The following is a 13,703-nucleotide window of genomic DNA, read 5'->3' on the forward strand; positions in this document are numbered from 1 at the left end:
CTCTATTACATTTGTGATTTATAAAACAATACATAGGCATATTACAAACAGATTGTTATGGATTTAGAACAGATTATTATATATTTTTATGTTTCTGAGAAACAAATGCCTGGCAAGGGACTTAAGTTTGTTCAAATTGTAATAATTCAATTTCTGAAAAATAGGGATTGATTTCTAAGTCTCACATGACAATTGTGTTGATCCAGAAACCTGCCAGGAAGTTGTAGAATCTGGAGTCATTCAGAACATAGTCTTGATTCATTGTGGCCCAGTACCTTCTGTTTCTTCCCTCCTACTTCTCTTGGAAAATAAAAGGTTAATATTCACCTTGATTCTTAGATCTTGCTTAATATCCTCTCCTGTAGTGCTTGCGTTCAGTTTTCACCTACGTAACTGCTCTTAATGTGTCAGTGTTCAAAGTATGAAGCACCCCCTGCCTCTGTGAATGCAAAAGTAGAGTTCAAATGGAAATTTTGGCCTAGCTTTTCCTCTAATAATCGCCTAACTCTCCTTCCTAGGGATAAATAGGCATAGCATCACTAATGGTATCTTTTCAGTCCTTAAAAAACAACAACAAAAAAACCCTATCCAAGATGTATTATCCTCTCTTGGTAGCAGAGTTTACAGAATTAAAAAAGAAAAAGAGGGAAAAAATCATAATGGACCCCAAACTAATGAATATCACCAGCAATATTACATGATGACTACATTTCATGAATAATAAAAGGGTACAGTGGTATACTAGGAAATGTTTAACAACTAGCTACCCAGAATAAAAGCCCTAGGTTGTAGCATTTGCCTGATATTTTTTTCTATGGTGGCTCAATTTTTTTTATTTTTTATTTCAGCATATTATGGGGGTACAAATGTTAAGGTTACATATATTGCCCATACCTCCCCCCTCGAGTCAGAGCTTCAAGCGTGTCCATCCCCCAAACGTTGCACATCTCACTCATTATGTTTGTATATACCCATCCCCTCCTCCCCCCTCTCACCTGCCCAACACTCAATAAATGTTATTCCTATATGTCCACTTAGGTGTTGATCCGTTAATATCAATTTGCTGGTGAGAACACATGATGCTTGTTTCTCCATTCTTGAGATACTTCACTTAGTAGAATGGGCTCCAGCTCTATCCAGGAAAATACAAGAGGTGCTATATCACCATTGTTTCTTAAAGCTGAGTGGTATTCCATGGTATACATATACCACATTTTATTAATCCACTCATATATTGATGGGCACTTCGGTTGTTTCCACAGCTTTGCAATTGTGAATTGTGCTACTATAAAACATTCGAATGCAGGTGTCTTTAGAGTGTCATTTGATCTTTCGGGTAGATGCATTTGCCTGATTCTATGGTGAAAATACTCTCACATGACCTGAATCAAGCTGCCAACGTGATGTCACTGAACGTGAAATTGGGAACAGGGGTTAGTGACGGACTCTTGTGAGCCAGTGTCAGTCATCTTCGCCCCAGCACCAGGTGTATTTATATGGAAGGGAGGGCAGGCCACTCGGTCTAACTCCCTACCTGATGCACAAAACTGTTATTCAACATCTGTAACAAGTAGTTGTTTACCTTCTGGTTGCACACTCCAGCGATGGTATTCTCATGGTCAGCCGTTCCAGCTGTACTCAGTAGATCAAAACAAGATAAGCCACAGTGTATGAAGGATCATCTAAAGGAGGGTAATGGCTATCTATTGCTCTTCTTTGGAGATTAAGATGGAATGAGCGGCCGGGCGTGGTGGCTCAAGCCTGTAATCCTAGCACTCTGGGAGACAGAGGCGGGCAGATTGCTCGAGCTCAGGAGTTCGAAACCAGCCTGAGAAAGAACAAGACCCCCGTCTCTACTATAAATAGAAAGAAATTAATTGGCCAACTAATATATATAGAAAACATTAGCCGGGCATGGTGGCACATGCCTGTAGTCCCAGCTACTCGGGAGGCTGAGGCAGCAGGATTGCTTGAGCCCAGGAGTTTGAGGTTGCTGTGAGCTAGGCTGACGCCATGGCACTCACTCTAGCCCGGGCAACAAAGTGAGACTCTGCCTCAAAAAAAAAAAAAAAAAAAAAAAAAGATGGAATGAGCAAGAAGTATTGTCCTACTGTGATGGCAGATAAGTATGCTGCAAAAAAGTGTAGATGCTACTTTAGACAAGATGCCAACTTGATTTGTGGGTTGACAAATTATTGCTTGAACCAACTCTGAAAAAAGATAGACGGACATACACATCTGAAAAGTCATGGAGGAGTGACGGTGGGGTGAGCCCACCAGAAACACAAGGCTCGTCTCTCTGTTTACCAGTTCTGTCTTGTATATGAATTTAAGAAGTTTTAAAAGTTTGGGAAAAGACTGAGTGTTGTAGTTTCTTTCCTCTTTTTAGGTTTTTTTTACATTACTCTAAAGGAGAAATATTTAAGTGTTTCTGAATCAGTAAAGCTATAGAAAAACATATTGATAGTACATAAAATATTAATGAATGGTGTCAGGTCAGTAGATAGGACAGTGGTCGTGTGACAAGGACTATTATGAGCTCTGTGCATTTTTAAAGGATACTCACGCAAAGCCGTGCCACAAAAACTGGTCGACTGTGCTCGCAATTTCAATTTTGTCACCTTTGTGCAGTAAAAGATGAGAGTGACGGCAGCAAGCACTGATATCCAGAAGATGCTTGCAGCACCATTTGAGGCTGGCTATTATGATGTGCCTGGCTTAGGAAATGCATAATGATAAAGGTTTTATTTCACAATTGTTCTGAATCGAGAGCATTTCTAGCTCAACGCAGTGTTTATCTTAATGCACGGAGATATGGGCCCTTAGGAAAAGTAAGCTAATGGTAAACTAAAGCCAGGGAGTTAATATTTGTTCTCATTGGTATTGTTGATTGCCTAGCAAATCCTTTGTGGGCAGTATACATTCAACAGTTCTGCACAGTCCGTGGGCACTAAATTACGTAACTATTCAAGCAACTAGTATGGCAAATGGGTACTTTGGCCAGGATATTTTATCAAATGATAGTGTTATTTCTAAAGGGACATATATCTGCCTGAATTAAAAACAGGTTTGGTGATTAACAAGAAGAGAACCAAAATCAAGGCATCCCATGGAAAAGGAAAATAGCATGTAAGGCTTACAGTCTGTCTCTTCGATTGTAGACAGGAGGAGCCGTTGCTGACGCAGAGGTAAGGGTTAACATTTAGAATGGACTGGTTGCCTCCTGATTTCTTGCACATAAAGCCATGAGAAGTTCAGGGAGAGACTTCTTCCCCTAGTAATGAAGCTCTCTGCTGCTAATGGCCCATGCAGACTCCCTCGGCTCCTCCAAATTAGAAATACTTTTGTGCTCCTTTGCTTCATTAACAGTAAGGAGAGGGAGATTGGTGGCTATTTAGGGCACGGGGAAATTGGTGGCTATTTAGGGCAAGCGAAAATCGTAGCAATTATGGTTGGTAAATTCTTTTCATGGTGTTCTTTGACTCTTGATGTTCTTTTGGTGCTTTTGGAAGGGGCCCACCACTGTCAATTCTGGCATTGGGCCCAGTAGGGTAGGAGCCGATCTGACTTTGAATTTTTACCCCCGTCCCATGATGGTCGATTCAGGCATCTTGTCTACTGGGACATGGGTCTTTTACATTTTGATTTGCTTTTCAGAGTGCACCATGTGACCCTTTCTGCAACCAGCAGTGATAAAGGCATATTTTACAACTTCCTTCTCTACCTGTGCTGCACTAGAGAAGTCTGGTGCTGCACACGACTACTTATGAAATTGCCTCCCGAACTAAGCTAAGTTGAGATGGATGATGGGGGCTTGCCAGGATCCAGGCTCTGAGAGAATGGGCAGTGCATAAGGGGAAAGAAGAAAGGGTAATTTAGGATCACAATGTGCTCTGGTTGACCAAGGGGTTAGCATCAAATTATTGGATGTTGATTGAAAGGAGAACATTAAAAGGAAGGTACAAAGATTCTAAGGGCAAGTAGAACCTAATTAATGCTAGCAGTTAGGTTTGACAGTACTTGAAGAGGGGGTTATGTTTACAAGGGCCTTCAGAAACTGGGGAGATGGTCTGAAAAAATGCTTCCTTCAAAAACTGAACTTACAATTTATAGAAACCAACTCAGGAAAAATAACATCCTAAAAATGGTGATGCTAATGGAACTTTGAGAAATAACTGAGTTCATTAAAAGTGACCAGGGGAGTTCTTGGGGCCACATTGCTGGAATTAGGAAATATTTCTGGGAATGTCTACCCAATGGATTGTATTGTCAAATATTGAAGTAATATTTTCATAATTATCAAGGTGCTATGTATGATGGGTGAGGAAATAATGACAAAGTATTGGCTGGTAAAGCAGGAGGAATTAAATGTGAACAGATGCATCCATTTGAACAAATAGAGTTCTTCTTTTGATCTATACTTAATAAATATTATTTTGAAAGTGGTTTAATTGAGAGTACTTGACTAGGCAAGAAGAAATATGAGTTCTTAAGGAAACCCTAGCATTTTACCGGACCAGAGACCATTGTTAGTGTGTATGGCTTGTATGTGCTCAGGAAAGGTTTTCTGACCACCAAATATAAGTGTTTAAGTCCTCTTGGCCAATATTCTATTGATATGGGGTTATCAGTTCTGAGCTCTGCTCACTTATGATCAACTGCTCATCTCTTTTGATTAATCAGAATGCAAGAACTCGTGGTTTTCTGGGTAGACTTCTGTGTTGGGGAGAAATGCCACTAAGTAGCCAGTTGGGGTGTTCTGGTGCATTTGTTTGTTCACCCGACAGATATTTACTGAACTCTCACTATGTGAAAGGCAATTTTATGTCTCACTATCAATCTTTAACTGAAAATTCTGATTTATCAGTTAGTCTCTCCTGAATTAAGCCTTGTGATTTATTTTTCGAGAGCCCATATATCTCTGTGAAAGCTGAAATGATGCACTTTCAGAACCTGAAACACTTAGAATCATTCTCTGGACTGTGGGGAATTCCATTTTACGTATCGATCATGGCACCTACTCTAGCTAACTCATCTATCTCTCTAATATTTCTTAGTTCCAACTTATCTCTTCTTATTACATGCAGTTTACATTTATTGCCTAGAAGCTTATTTTTATTTGTTAAATATAGTTGGCCCAAATGTGCTAGCCAATCTCCTGGGATATGGTTTCAGCTTAGGGGAAGAGAGAGCCATGATGATTGAGGGCAAATGGCTAGAAAGAAAAAGGAAGGAAATTTAATGTTCTAAAGCTTTTCTAAAGATTACAATTTAAAAATAAATTCCATAAATGGAATGGTCTATTTGAGGATGTGAACACCATGCAAATGGAAGAAGGGGTGGGATGAAATGTCACGGTGGGTGTTCCTGCAATGGATTGGCAGTCAGAGCAGATGACCTTCATGTCCCTATGTCCATTCTGATTCTAAGAATTTGAGTTGAGGGTTGCTCATTAGTTCCGGTTTAAATCCTGATGGGAAACAAACAAACAACAAAGCCAAATCCTAAGTATCTCAAGCCTGAAGAGAAGAAGAAATTTCCTCCTTCCCCAAGATTTCTAAAGGTTCAACTAATGCTGCATAGGGAAATCTGGGGAAATAGTAGGCATTTATCCCCACATGCCTTCAGCATTTTTCATCTCTTTCATTTTATTAATTAATGGATGAAACAAACACATTTAATTTTGCAAGAAATATATATCAAGTGCTATGTTGCCAGGGTCAATGATCTGTTCCATGGAAGGTTTGGGGAATGTTTTTAGTTGACAAAATATCCTGGATAGCCCTCTAGACATTAAATAAGTCATGCAGAATGGTAAATCTGGCATGTCTGAGGTTCTTTCTTAGATGAGATATAAGTAGATGTTGTTGAGCTTAATAATGGCTACTGAGTGCTTTGGGGAGATTATCTCTGTAAGTTTCACAGTAGCTATATGTGGTGTGTACTATTGTTTCCTCTATTTTAAAAAGAGAGGAGCTTAAAGCTTAAACAGGGTCTGTAATATACCCAAGTCCACATCCCTACTTAAGTGCTGATCTAGATTTCCAATTTATACCCATTCGACTCCAGTGCCCGAGCATGCAACATTGAAAAATTCTCCTTTTCATAATATGCCATTGGCTTATGAATTGGCTTTACATATACTTATGCCCTACCTCATTGTGAAAACCCAACATCCTCCTTCGTCTCATTTCCCTCTACTTTGAGAATTTAATTATCTGCCTGCAGCAAAATGCCACAGTTAAAGATTCTCATGAAAACTAAACCAGAGGAGGAAGGACAGTCATAATGTGTATTGATTTTTTTTTTGACTTTTTCTTTATTTCTTTTAGGTCCACTTTGACTCTCTTTTAGGGTCTTAGCATTTGGCTAAATCTATTTATGTTCTAATGAAGTCTTAAAAATCACTTTTTGGAATGGGCTGTATAGAATAATTTTGGGGGATCTTGGATCACAGATTTCTAGTTTTATCTTGTTATATTCACATATTACTTTTGCCATAGTCTGTCTTAGTTTCCACATTTGGCAAAATTCAGTTCTTCTACAAACCCTTTGTATAAATTAGGAAAATGATGACACTGGCTGCTTTAGGAAGATTTCATCCATACGTTCTTCATTCATATAACACACATGACTTGAGTGCCATTGTGTGCAGGGCCCTGTGCCAGGGGAGAGGTTACCAACAGGAAGGAGAAAACACCTCTAAACTTAAAGATCTTACAATCTATGCTCTTAAGAACACAGAGCTACTGTACTAGCAGTGAGCCCTGGGCATTATGCAAGCCCGAAGAAGAGGAGCCAGGTTATCTCTCCATTCAAGGGAAGGCTATTGAAGCCACTCTTGCTGGGCAGTTGGAGCAGGGCATCTGAGAGCCTAGGCATGTCGGGTTTAAGGTCTCAGTCATTGTACCCCATAGGAATAGCTAATTACCAATAATAACATGTTTCCTGATGTTGATAAACCTGGTCTATAGCAAATTTCTGGCCCCAGACATTTCTTTGTTAAAATGATAGTACATGGTCCTGGACCATAGGAACACAGTAACATGTCATCTATTAGTGGCCTAAGATCTGAGTGTTATTGTACTTCCTCTAGTTCACAGTGCGCATGCCAGTGTAGTGTAATGAACAATCAATCCAAAGGGAACTTCCCATGGGGCTGTTTTGGCCCATGTAGCGACTGGTGAATCCTCCATAGGCACACAGACCAAGAGGGCCTAAGACACATGGAGAGAAGAAAAAGATGATGGTAATTAATGGAAAAAGAATGTAAATAACCTTGGAACTCATTTTTTTTTTTCTCTTAAAATCACCCTAGAGCTAATGCTCCTGACATTCCTTATGATTTAACCCTGACTGACAGCAGAAATAAGACAACCACTGTCAATTATGTCCGTGATACCTTGTCTAACCCTCATGGCTGGATGGCCTTGCTCTTGGACCAAGAGACCTACTCATTGCGATTTGAGACCCCCTGGATCAACACATCTCTGCAGGTAACCCCGGGAATCCATTCATCCCTGTGTTCCATACCCAGGGGTTCTTCTCTTTCCTTGTGTGAAATAATAGGTTGCAAGTCTTAGCATACTCTGATGCTGATAAAGAAAACTGCAGTGGCCGGGCACAGTGGCTCATGCCTGTAATCCTAGCACTCTGGGAGGCTGAGGCGGGAGGATCACTCAAGGTCAGGAGTTTGAGACCAGCCTGAGCAAGAGTGAGACCCCGTCCCTACAAAAAATAAAAATAAATTAATTGGTCAACTAAAAATATATAGAAAATATTAGCTGGGCATGGTGGCACATGCCTGTAGTCCCAGCTATTCAGGAGGCTGAAGCAAAATGATTGCTTAAGCCCAGGAGTTTGAGGTTGCTGTGAGCTAGGCTGATGCCACGGCACTCACTCTAGCCTGGGCAACAAAAGTGAGAATCTGTCTCAAAAAAAAAAAAAAAAAAAAAAAAAGAAAGAAAGAAAACTGCAGTGGTATTTTGGCCAGTTGAATATAACCTGAATATAAGACTTGGTTGCTTTTTTTTAACTTGAAAATGTAAAAATCTGTTTAAATGTTATCTTGAATGCAGGATAGTTTTGCCTGAAATTTAAAATCTATTCATACGATAAAAAATAACTTCTAAGCATTCTATAGAATTGCACTTAAAAAAAAAATCACAGGCCAAAAACCAACTTAAGCCAGAGAAAAGTGTTTGTAGCCAGAGAAAAATGTCTTACCGAGGCATTTATACATTGCATACTGCCACCTTGTGGTCAATGATTAACATGCAACTAGAGGTCTCAGTCCCCAGGCTGGGTTGGGTTAAAGTAGGCAAATGGTTAGGGAGAGTGAAGATAGAAATGGCTATGCAGAAAGTGAGTGCATTTTCTGTTTAAAAAAGCAATCTAGTGGATTTCCTCCAGCTTGTTTTCTTCCTTTTCACACATTTCTTTCTTCCTGTTGCATCATGCACATCTCCCCAGCAGTCATGAGAGCAGATCTTAGGGAGATGGAAGCCGCTTTAGGTGTGCCACAGTTATGAGGAATTCAGAGCAGAGTCACTTTTGGTCTCCTCACCACATCTCTATTTCCTCTGCTTGAGAATCCCATGAGAACATTCTGGGGAATCTTCATGCCGTGAAGGCAGTAGGATGTGACTCTGGAGGTGGACACCTTGGTTTATGTCCTGGCTCGGCACTCCCCTGCTTTGTGATATAGACAAGTTACTGAGCCTCTCTGCCTGCCTCAGTTTACTCAACTGTAAAATGGGGCAATAAGAGTAACAATCCCAGGGGGTCTTTTGAGGACTGCATGACTCTGATGAACAGTGCCTGATTGTGTAGTTAATGCTCCAACAGTGCTAGCTGTTACTGTTATAAATGGATGACAATCCCATGGTTGCCTGCCTCTTTAAGTTGTGGGAAAAACAAGAAAAGAGTTCTAGACCCAGCCCCGTCTCTTCCAGCTGTTTGATCTGAGACAAGTCGATTCACTTGTCAGGACCTTGGTTTCCTCCTCTGTTAATTGAAGTTGTTAAATAACAAGAATCTTGTGGCATCTTTCAGTCTTCACAGGCTATGGTTTTGTAGCTCTAGTTATGAATTCATCATGGAGTGGATTTAAGCAGGGCCGTTTCCCACAAGAAAAGTACAGTCTGGGGTCTGGACTCTGTCCTATTTCTCAACTACTCCACCTGCACTCTCCGTAGTTGTTTTGGTCGGGGAGGGGGGGGGCTTCCTTATTAAGTGAAAACATTTGTGCTTTTTCTCTCACTCCAAGTACTCGGCTACATTTGACAACTTTGCTCCCGGGAGCTCCCTCCTGCTGGTGCACACAGACCTGCCCCCTGCCCCCGACGTCCTCATAAGATGCGGGAGTCACGTGGGCCTGTCTCTTCCATTCCTTCCCTCACCTGGACAGAACCAAGGCTGTGACTGGTTCTTCGATCACCAGTTGAGGCAACTCACCTATCTGGGTAAGTATCCAATGGGACCGCTGTTTTGAGGGCACATAATCAGAAACCACCATTTGCTGGGGGTTTTTTTTGTTTGTTTTTGAGACAGAGTCTCACTCTGTTGCCCTGGCTAGAGTGCCATGGCATCAGCCTACCTCACAGCAACCTCAAACTCCTGGGCTCAGGCGATCCTCCTGCCTCAGCCTCCTGAGTAGCTTGGACTACAGGCATGTGCCACCATGCCTAGCTAATTTTTTGTATATATATATTTTAGTTGGCCAATTAATTTCTTTCTGTTTTTAGTAGAAACGGGGTCTCGCTCTTGCTCAGGCTGGTTTGGAACTCCTGACCTTGAGCGATCCTCCCGCCTCGGCCTCCCAGAGTGCTAGGATTACAGGCGTGAGCCACCATGCCTGGACACCATTTGCTCTTGAATTCCAGGCACTTGTGCTGGGAAGTGCTAGGGACTGAAGGGGACCGCTGTGTGCTATGGGTAAGTGAGTGTGCTCTGCAGTCAGACTGCCTGGGCTTGGAGCCCAGCGGCAGCACCCACCAGTAAGAGCACACGGAGCAGTTGCTCTTCCTCTCTGAGTCTCAGCCTTCTCCTGCAGAGAGCTGGAGAACCAGAGGGCCTTCCTCAAAAGACAGGAAATTCAATAAAGGACAACATGCAGAACTCTTGATGCTTAACCCACAGCAAGTGCTTAGTAAACACTAGTGGCTATTAATATTTTTAATTCATTTTGTAGTGTTGTATTTGTAGTGAACAATTGCACATGTAAAGACAGATGGCTGATTATGGCCACAGATATAAGGGACAGACAGCAGAGTGTACTAGGTGTGACAGATACAGACAGCGGCTGAATTGAGACTGAAGTTTGTGTGGGAGGTGAGAAGGGAAACCTTGGAAGGGAACCAGAGGTCTGGAAAAAGGGGTAATATGGACGGCTGATCTGAGGGCTGAGGGGTTGGCTCTGTCTATTTTGTGTCAAGATTAATGTAAGGACAAAGGACCTAAGAACATCATTTTATAGGACCAGGAACCCTTACACAATTGCAGAGTAACAGAGGACCTTCTTACTGTGCATGTTTTACAGAATCGCAGTGTGAGAGTCAGGACCATCCATTTCTTTTCTTTTGACCCCCTGGAGCTTACCTTGTATTCCTTTTCCATACCCTGTCACACTGAGCACAGGGAATGGAAAAGATCACTCTGTCTGTGGTCACTCTGAGCTCCATGGTGTCCACCTGTACTAACCTCAGCTCACTGGGAGACCACTTCTTACAATGGTGCGTACAGAGAATGGAATTTGGCAAAGTGGGTATCTAGAAAGACAATTTTATTATAAATTGCTCTCAATAGATACTGGTCAGATTCAGGGGACCTTATCAGTATAGCAAGTCCCAGCCCCTGCCACAAACAAAACATGGCCCTGAGGACTTAGAGGGCTGGGCAATGGTTCTGAGTTCCTTGTCTCTCTCTCTCTCACTTGTGTCTAACTGTATGTCAACTCAGTCTGATCTACAGGTGAGCCATGAACTGTGACATTTTGATAGTTTCAGAGAGTAGAGTCTGGTTCTTCCCTGGTATATTTTTAAGTCTTTACCAAATGAATTATATATTTTATTTGCACTGAATTTATTTGCACCATTCAAATTTTATTTCTTATTGGATCCACCCATAAATGTAACCTAAAACTATAAAAACTCAGGATGGACAGAGATCCCTGAGATTGTTTTACCACTAGAGCTGAATACAGCCATAGTAAGAGCAAGCAGTTGCCATTCACTTTATAGCTATTCCCTTGACATGTATTCTGGAACAAAATTTTAATTTGAATTGTTCTCTTGCTATTGCTTGGCATGTTTCTGAAGATCCTGTCTTGTCCATTGGTCAGATTTTGTTCATGAACTGTAAGCTAATTTTAATATCCACATAAACCAAATGTAATAAAAAATGTATGGCACAAAGAAAAAAAAATCAACTCATGCAGCTATAGATTTTCTTCCTCTTTGCTAGCACTAGTAATTCAATTAATAGCAAGTTATACTATGGTACTATATATATATAACTGTATGTATATATATATATGCACATTATATGCAGTATATGCACATCTATGTAAGTATACTGCATACAGTATATGCACATTTGTGTAAGTAGCTGTGTGTGTGGGCATCTATACTTATGTGTAGATTTGCACATCTGTATGTGCATGTGTACATGTATATGATGTAGATGAATTTCAATATAAAACATTTTATGAGATAGATTGCCTTTATTAATTTTTAAAAATTCTCTGTACCAAAATATCCTACTATCTCTACCTTCAAATATGAGTTGGGGGAAGAAATACCAGGGAGTCACAGAGGGTTTGTCGAATGTGTAACAAACTCGGAGACCCTTGCTCCTTGAAGACAATTCCCAGTAGCAGCTTTTACGGACATTGGTGCCTCCTTTATCCTCGGAGTGTATGGGGTAGACAAGTGGCTAGAAGCACTTCTGTTCCCATTCCTGGGCTGACACAGTGAGGAGATGAGGACTCAGGAAGTCCTGAGGCTTGTGATGCTCCTCCATGGTGGTGACCCATGCTGCCACGCTAGGTCATGCAGATTTGGTTATAATTTTGGATATCCTCTCTGTAAAGTTTACAAGATCTATAGGAAGGTGGTGATTAGACTACCATGTTTTCTGTAGACCTGCCTTCATCTCCCAATGCCATGATGGCAGTGAGGTAGTCGTGGTAACTGGCACCCCATTAAGACCCCAGTCTGTAGGGTTCCTGTTGTGTTCCATGCACTTTACATATTGATTAGATTGTTACTTTCAACTTTTTTTTTTTTTTTTTTTTTTAGACCACTTGACTGTATATAGGACCATGCTGGGATAATTTACATAAAATATATGTCAAGACCTCATAGTTTATGTTGGCATATTCCCGGGATGAAAAAACATGGGGAGAGCTGTGTAAATGGAAGTTTCATTTTACTGTAGGGAAGCTGCTTGACCTCTTTCAGGTCCGCAGACTTCCAGGTCAGGTTTGCAGGGGGGCGCGGCTCCTTTCCTTGGCTGGCATTTCATTCCGAGCGCTGCTTCACTGGCAATTGGCTGCCTTTCCTTCACTGGTTGACCACTTCTAAGTGGACCATCTTTTGTCTTGTTTGTTTGCAACCTTACCACATCCCCCAGGATAGGAAGTTCTTAAAAAATCACAATTATCTTCATTTCCTCCATTTGGCTGCTTCGTGTGTGATTGAAGATACATGACTCATCTTAGCCCCAGCTGAGGAATGGAAAAGACCAGAACCCAGGCATTCTGGCTCCTGGCTGTGGGTCTCTCCACTAGAGTGTGCTGCCCACTAAATAATCATGGATCACTGTGACCAAAAAGGGTGGGTGGAGGGGAGCGGGTGCTAGGGAATGTTGGGGGAGCAAACTTCTCACCGATCTCCAGTGACAAAGAAAAAAATCCTACACGTATATAATATGTTTTGACCCTTGCATTTTTCTTCTCCACCAAGACAAGTTTTGTCTTCGTTCAGCAAACATCTTTATGGAGTGCAGGTTTTCTTTTTGAAAGCTCATGGCTAGAGCTTGGGGCTTAGGGTTTTAATCAGTGGCTGGCTGGCTGTTTTACCTGGGGCATGGCGTTATAATTGCTCCATGCCTCAGTGGCTTCCTTTATACAATCAGGTTAAGAATATTTACTTGTCTCTTGAAATTGTGGTCCAAAATACCCAAACATATTAAAGTGTGATTTAGCATGCCGTATTACTTTACTAAAAAAATTTTTCAATAGACTATTTCACTAGAATTTTCCTTTCTGCACAGAAAATTAACAATATAATATGTCTTGAATTCAGTGTATGTGTCATAACCTTTCTGAAAGGGTCTCCTTCTACCTTCTTTTACTAGATTCTTAGAGATAACTGAGATCCACAATAATATGACACAGGTGAAATATTGTTCCCATGATTGAAATCCAGTACCGCTTTAGCAATTGTTACCCACAGAGTAAGATAATGCTGCTCATTGAAAAATATCTTTTAGGGAGATTGGTTCAGGTTGCCTTTCTAAAGCCCCCTGAGAATTTTGCTCAAGGAGTTACTTACAAAACAGACCACAGGTAAAGGACTTGTGTGCTGTAGTTTGTGTTAGGAACAATGTTTGATGTGATAAACTATTACGAATGGCCATTCCCAACTTTGACTTCAGTGCCATGCTTGGGAATGAGTATGGCTGTAGGACAAGTGTTGTTT

The 13,703-nt window shown here is 41.1% G+C and overlaps 1 protein-coding gene across 1 annotated transcript in view; it reads left to right on the top strand.

Annotated features, from left to right (window-relative positions):
* The window catches only part of PKHD1 (PKHD1 ciliary IPT domain containing fibrocystin/polyductin), a 424,797-nt gene that overhangs the window by 212,349 nt on the left and 198,745 nt on the right, over nt 1-13,703 (top strand). Inside the window, exons 49-50 of the mRNA XM_076003302.1 lie at nt 7,319-7,496; nt 9,269-9,464. Of these exons, the coding sequence (XP_075859417.1) occupies nt 7,319-7,496; nt 9,269-9,464 (374 nt within the window). The remainder of the gene's footprint in view (nt 1-7,318; nt 7,497-9,268; nt 9,465-13,703) is intronic.

This window comes from Microcebus murinus, chromosome 5 (assembly GCF_040939455.1).
Source record: "Microcebus murinus isolate Inina chromosome 5, M.murinus_Inina_mat1.0, whole genome shotgun sequence".
In the NCBI taxonomy this organism is placed as follows: Eukaryota; Metazoa; Chordata; class Mammalia; order Primates; family Cheirogaleidae; genus Microcebus; species Microcebus murinus.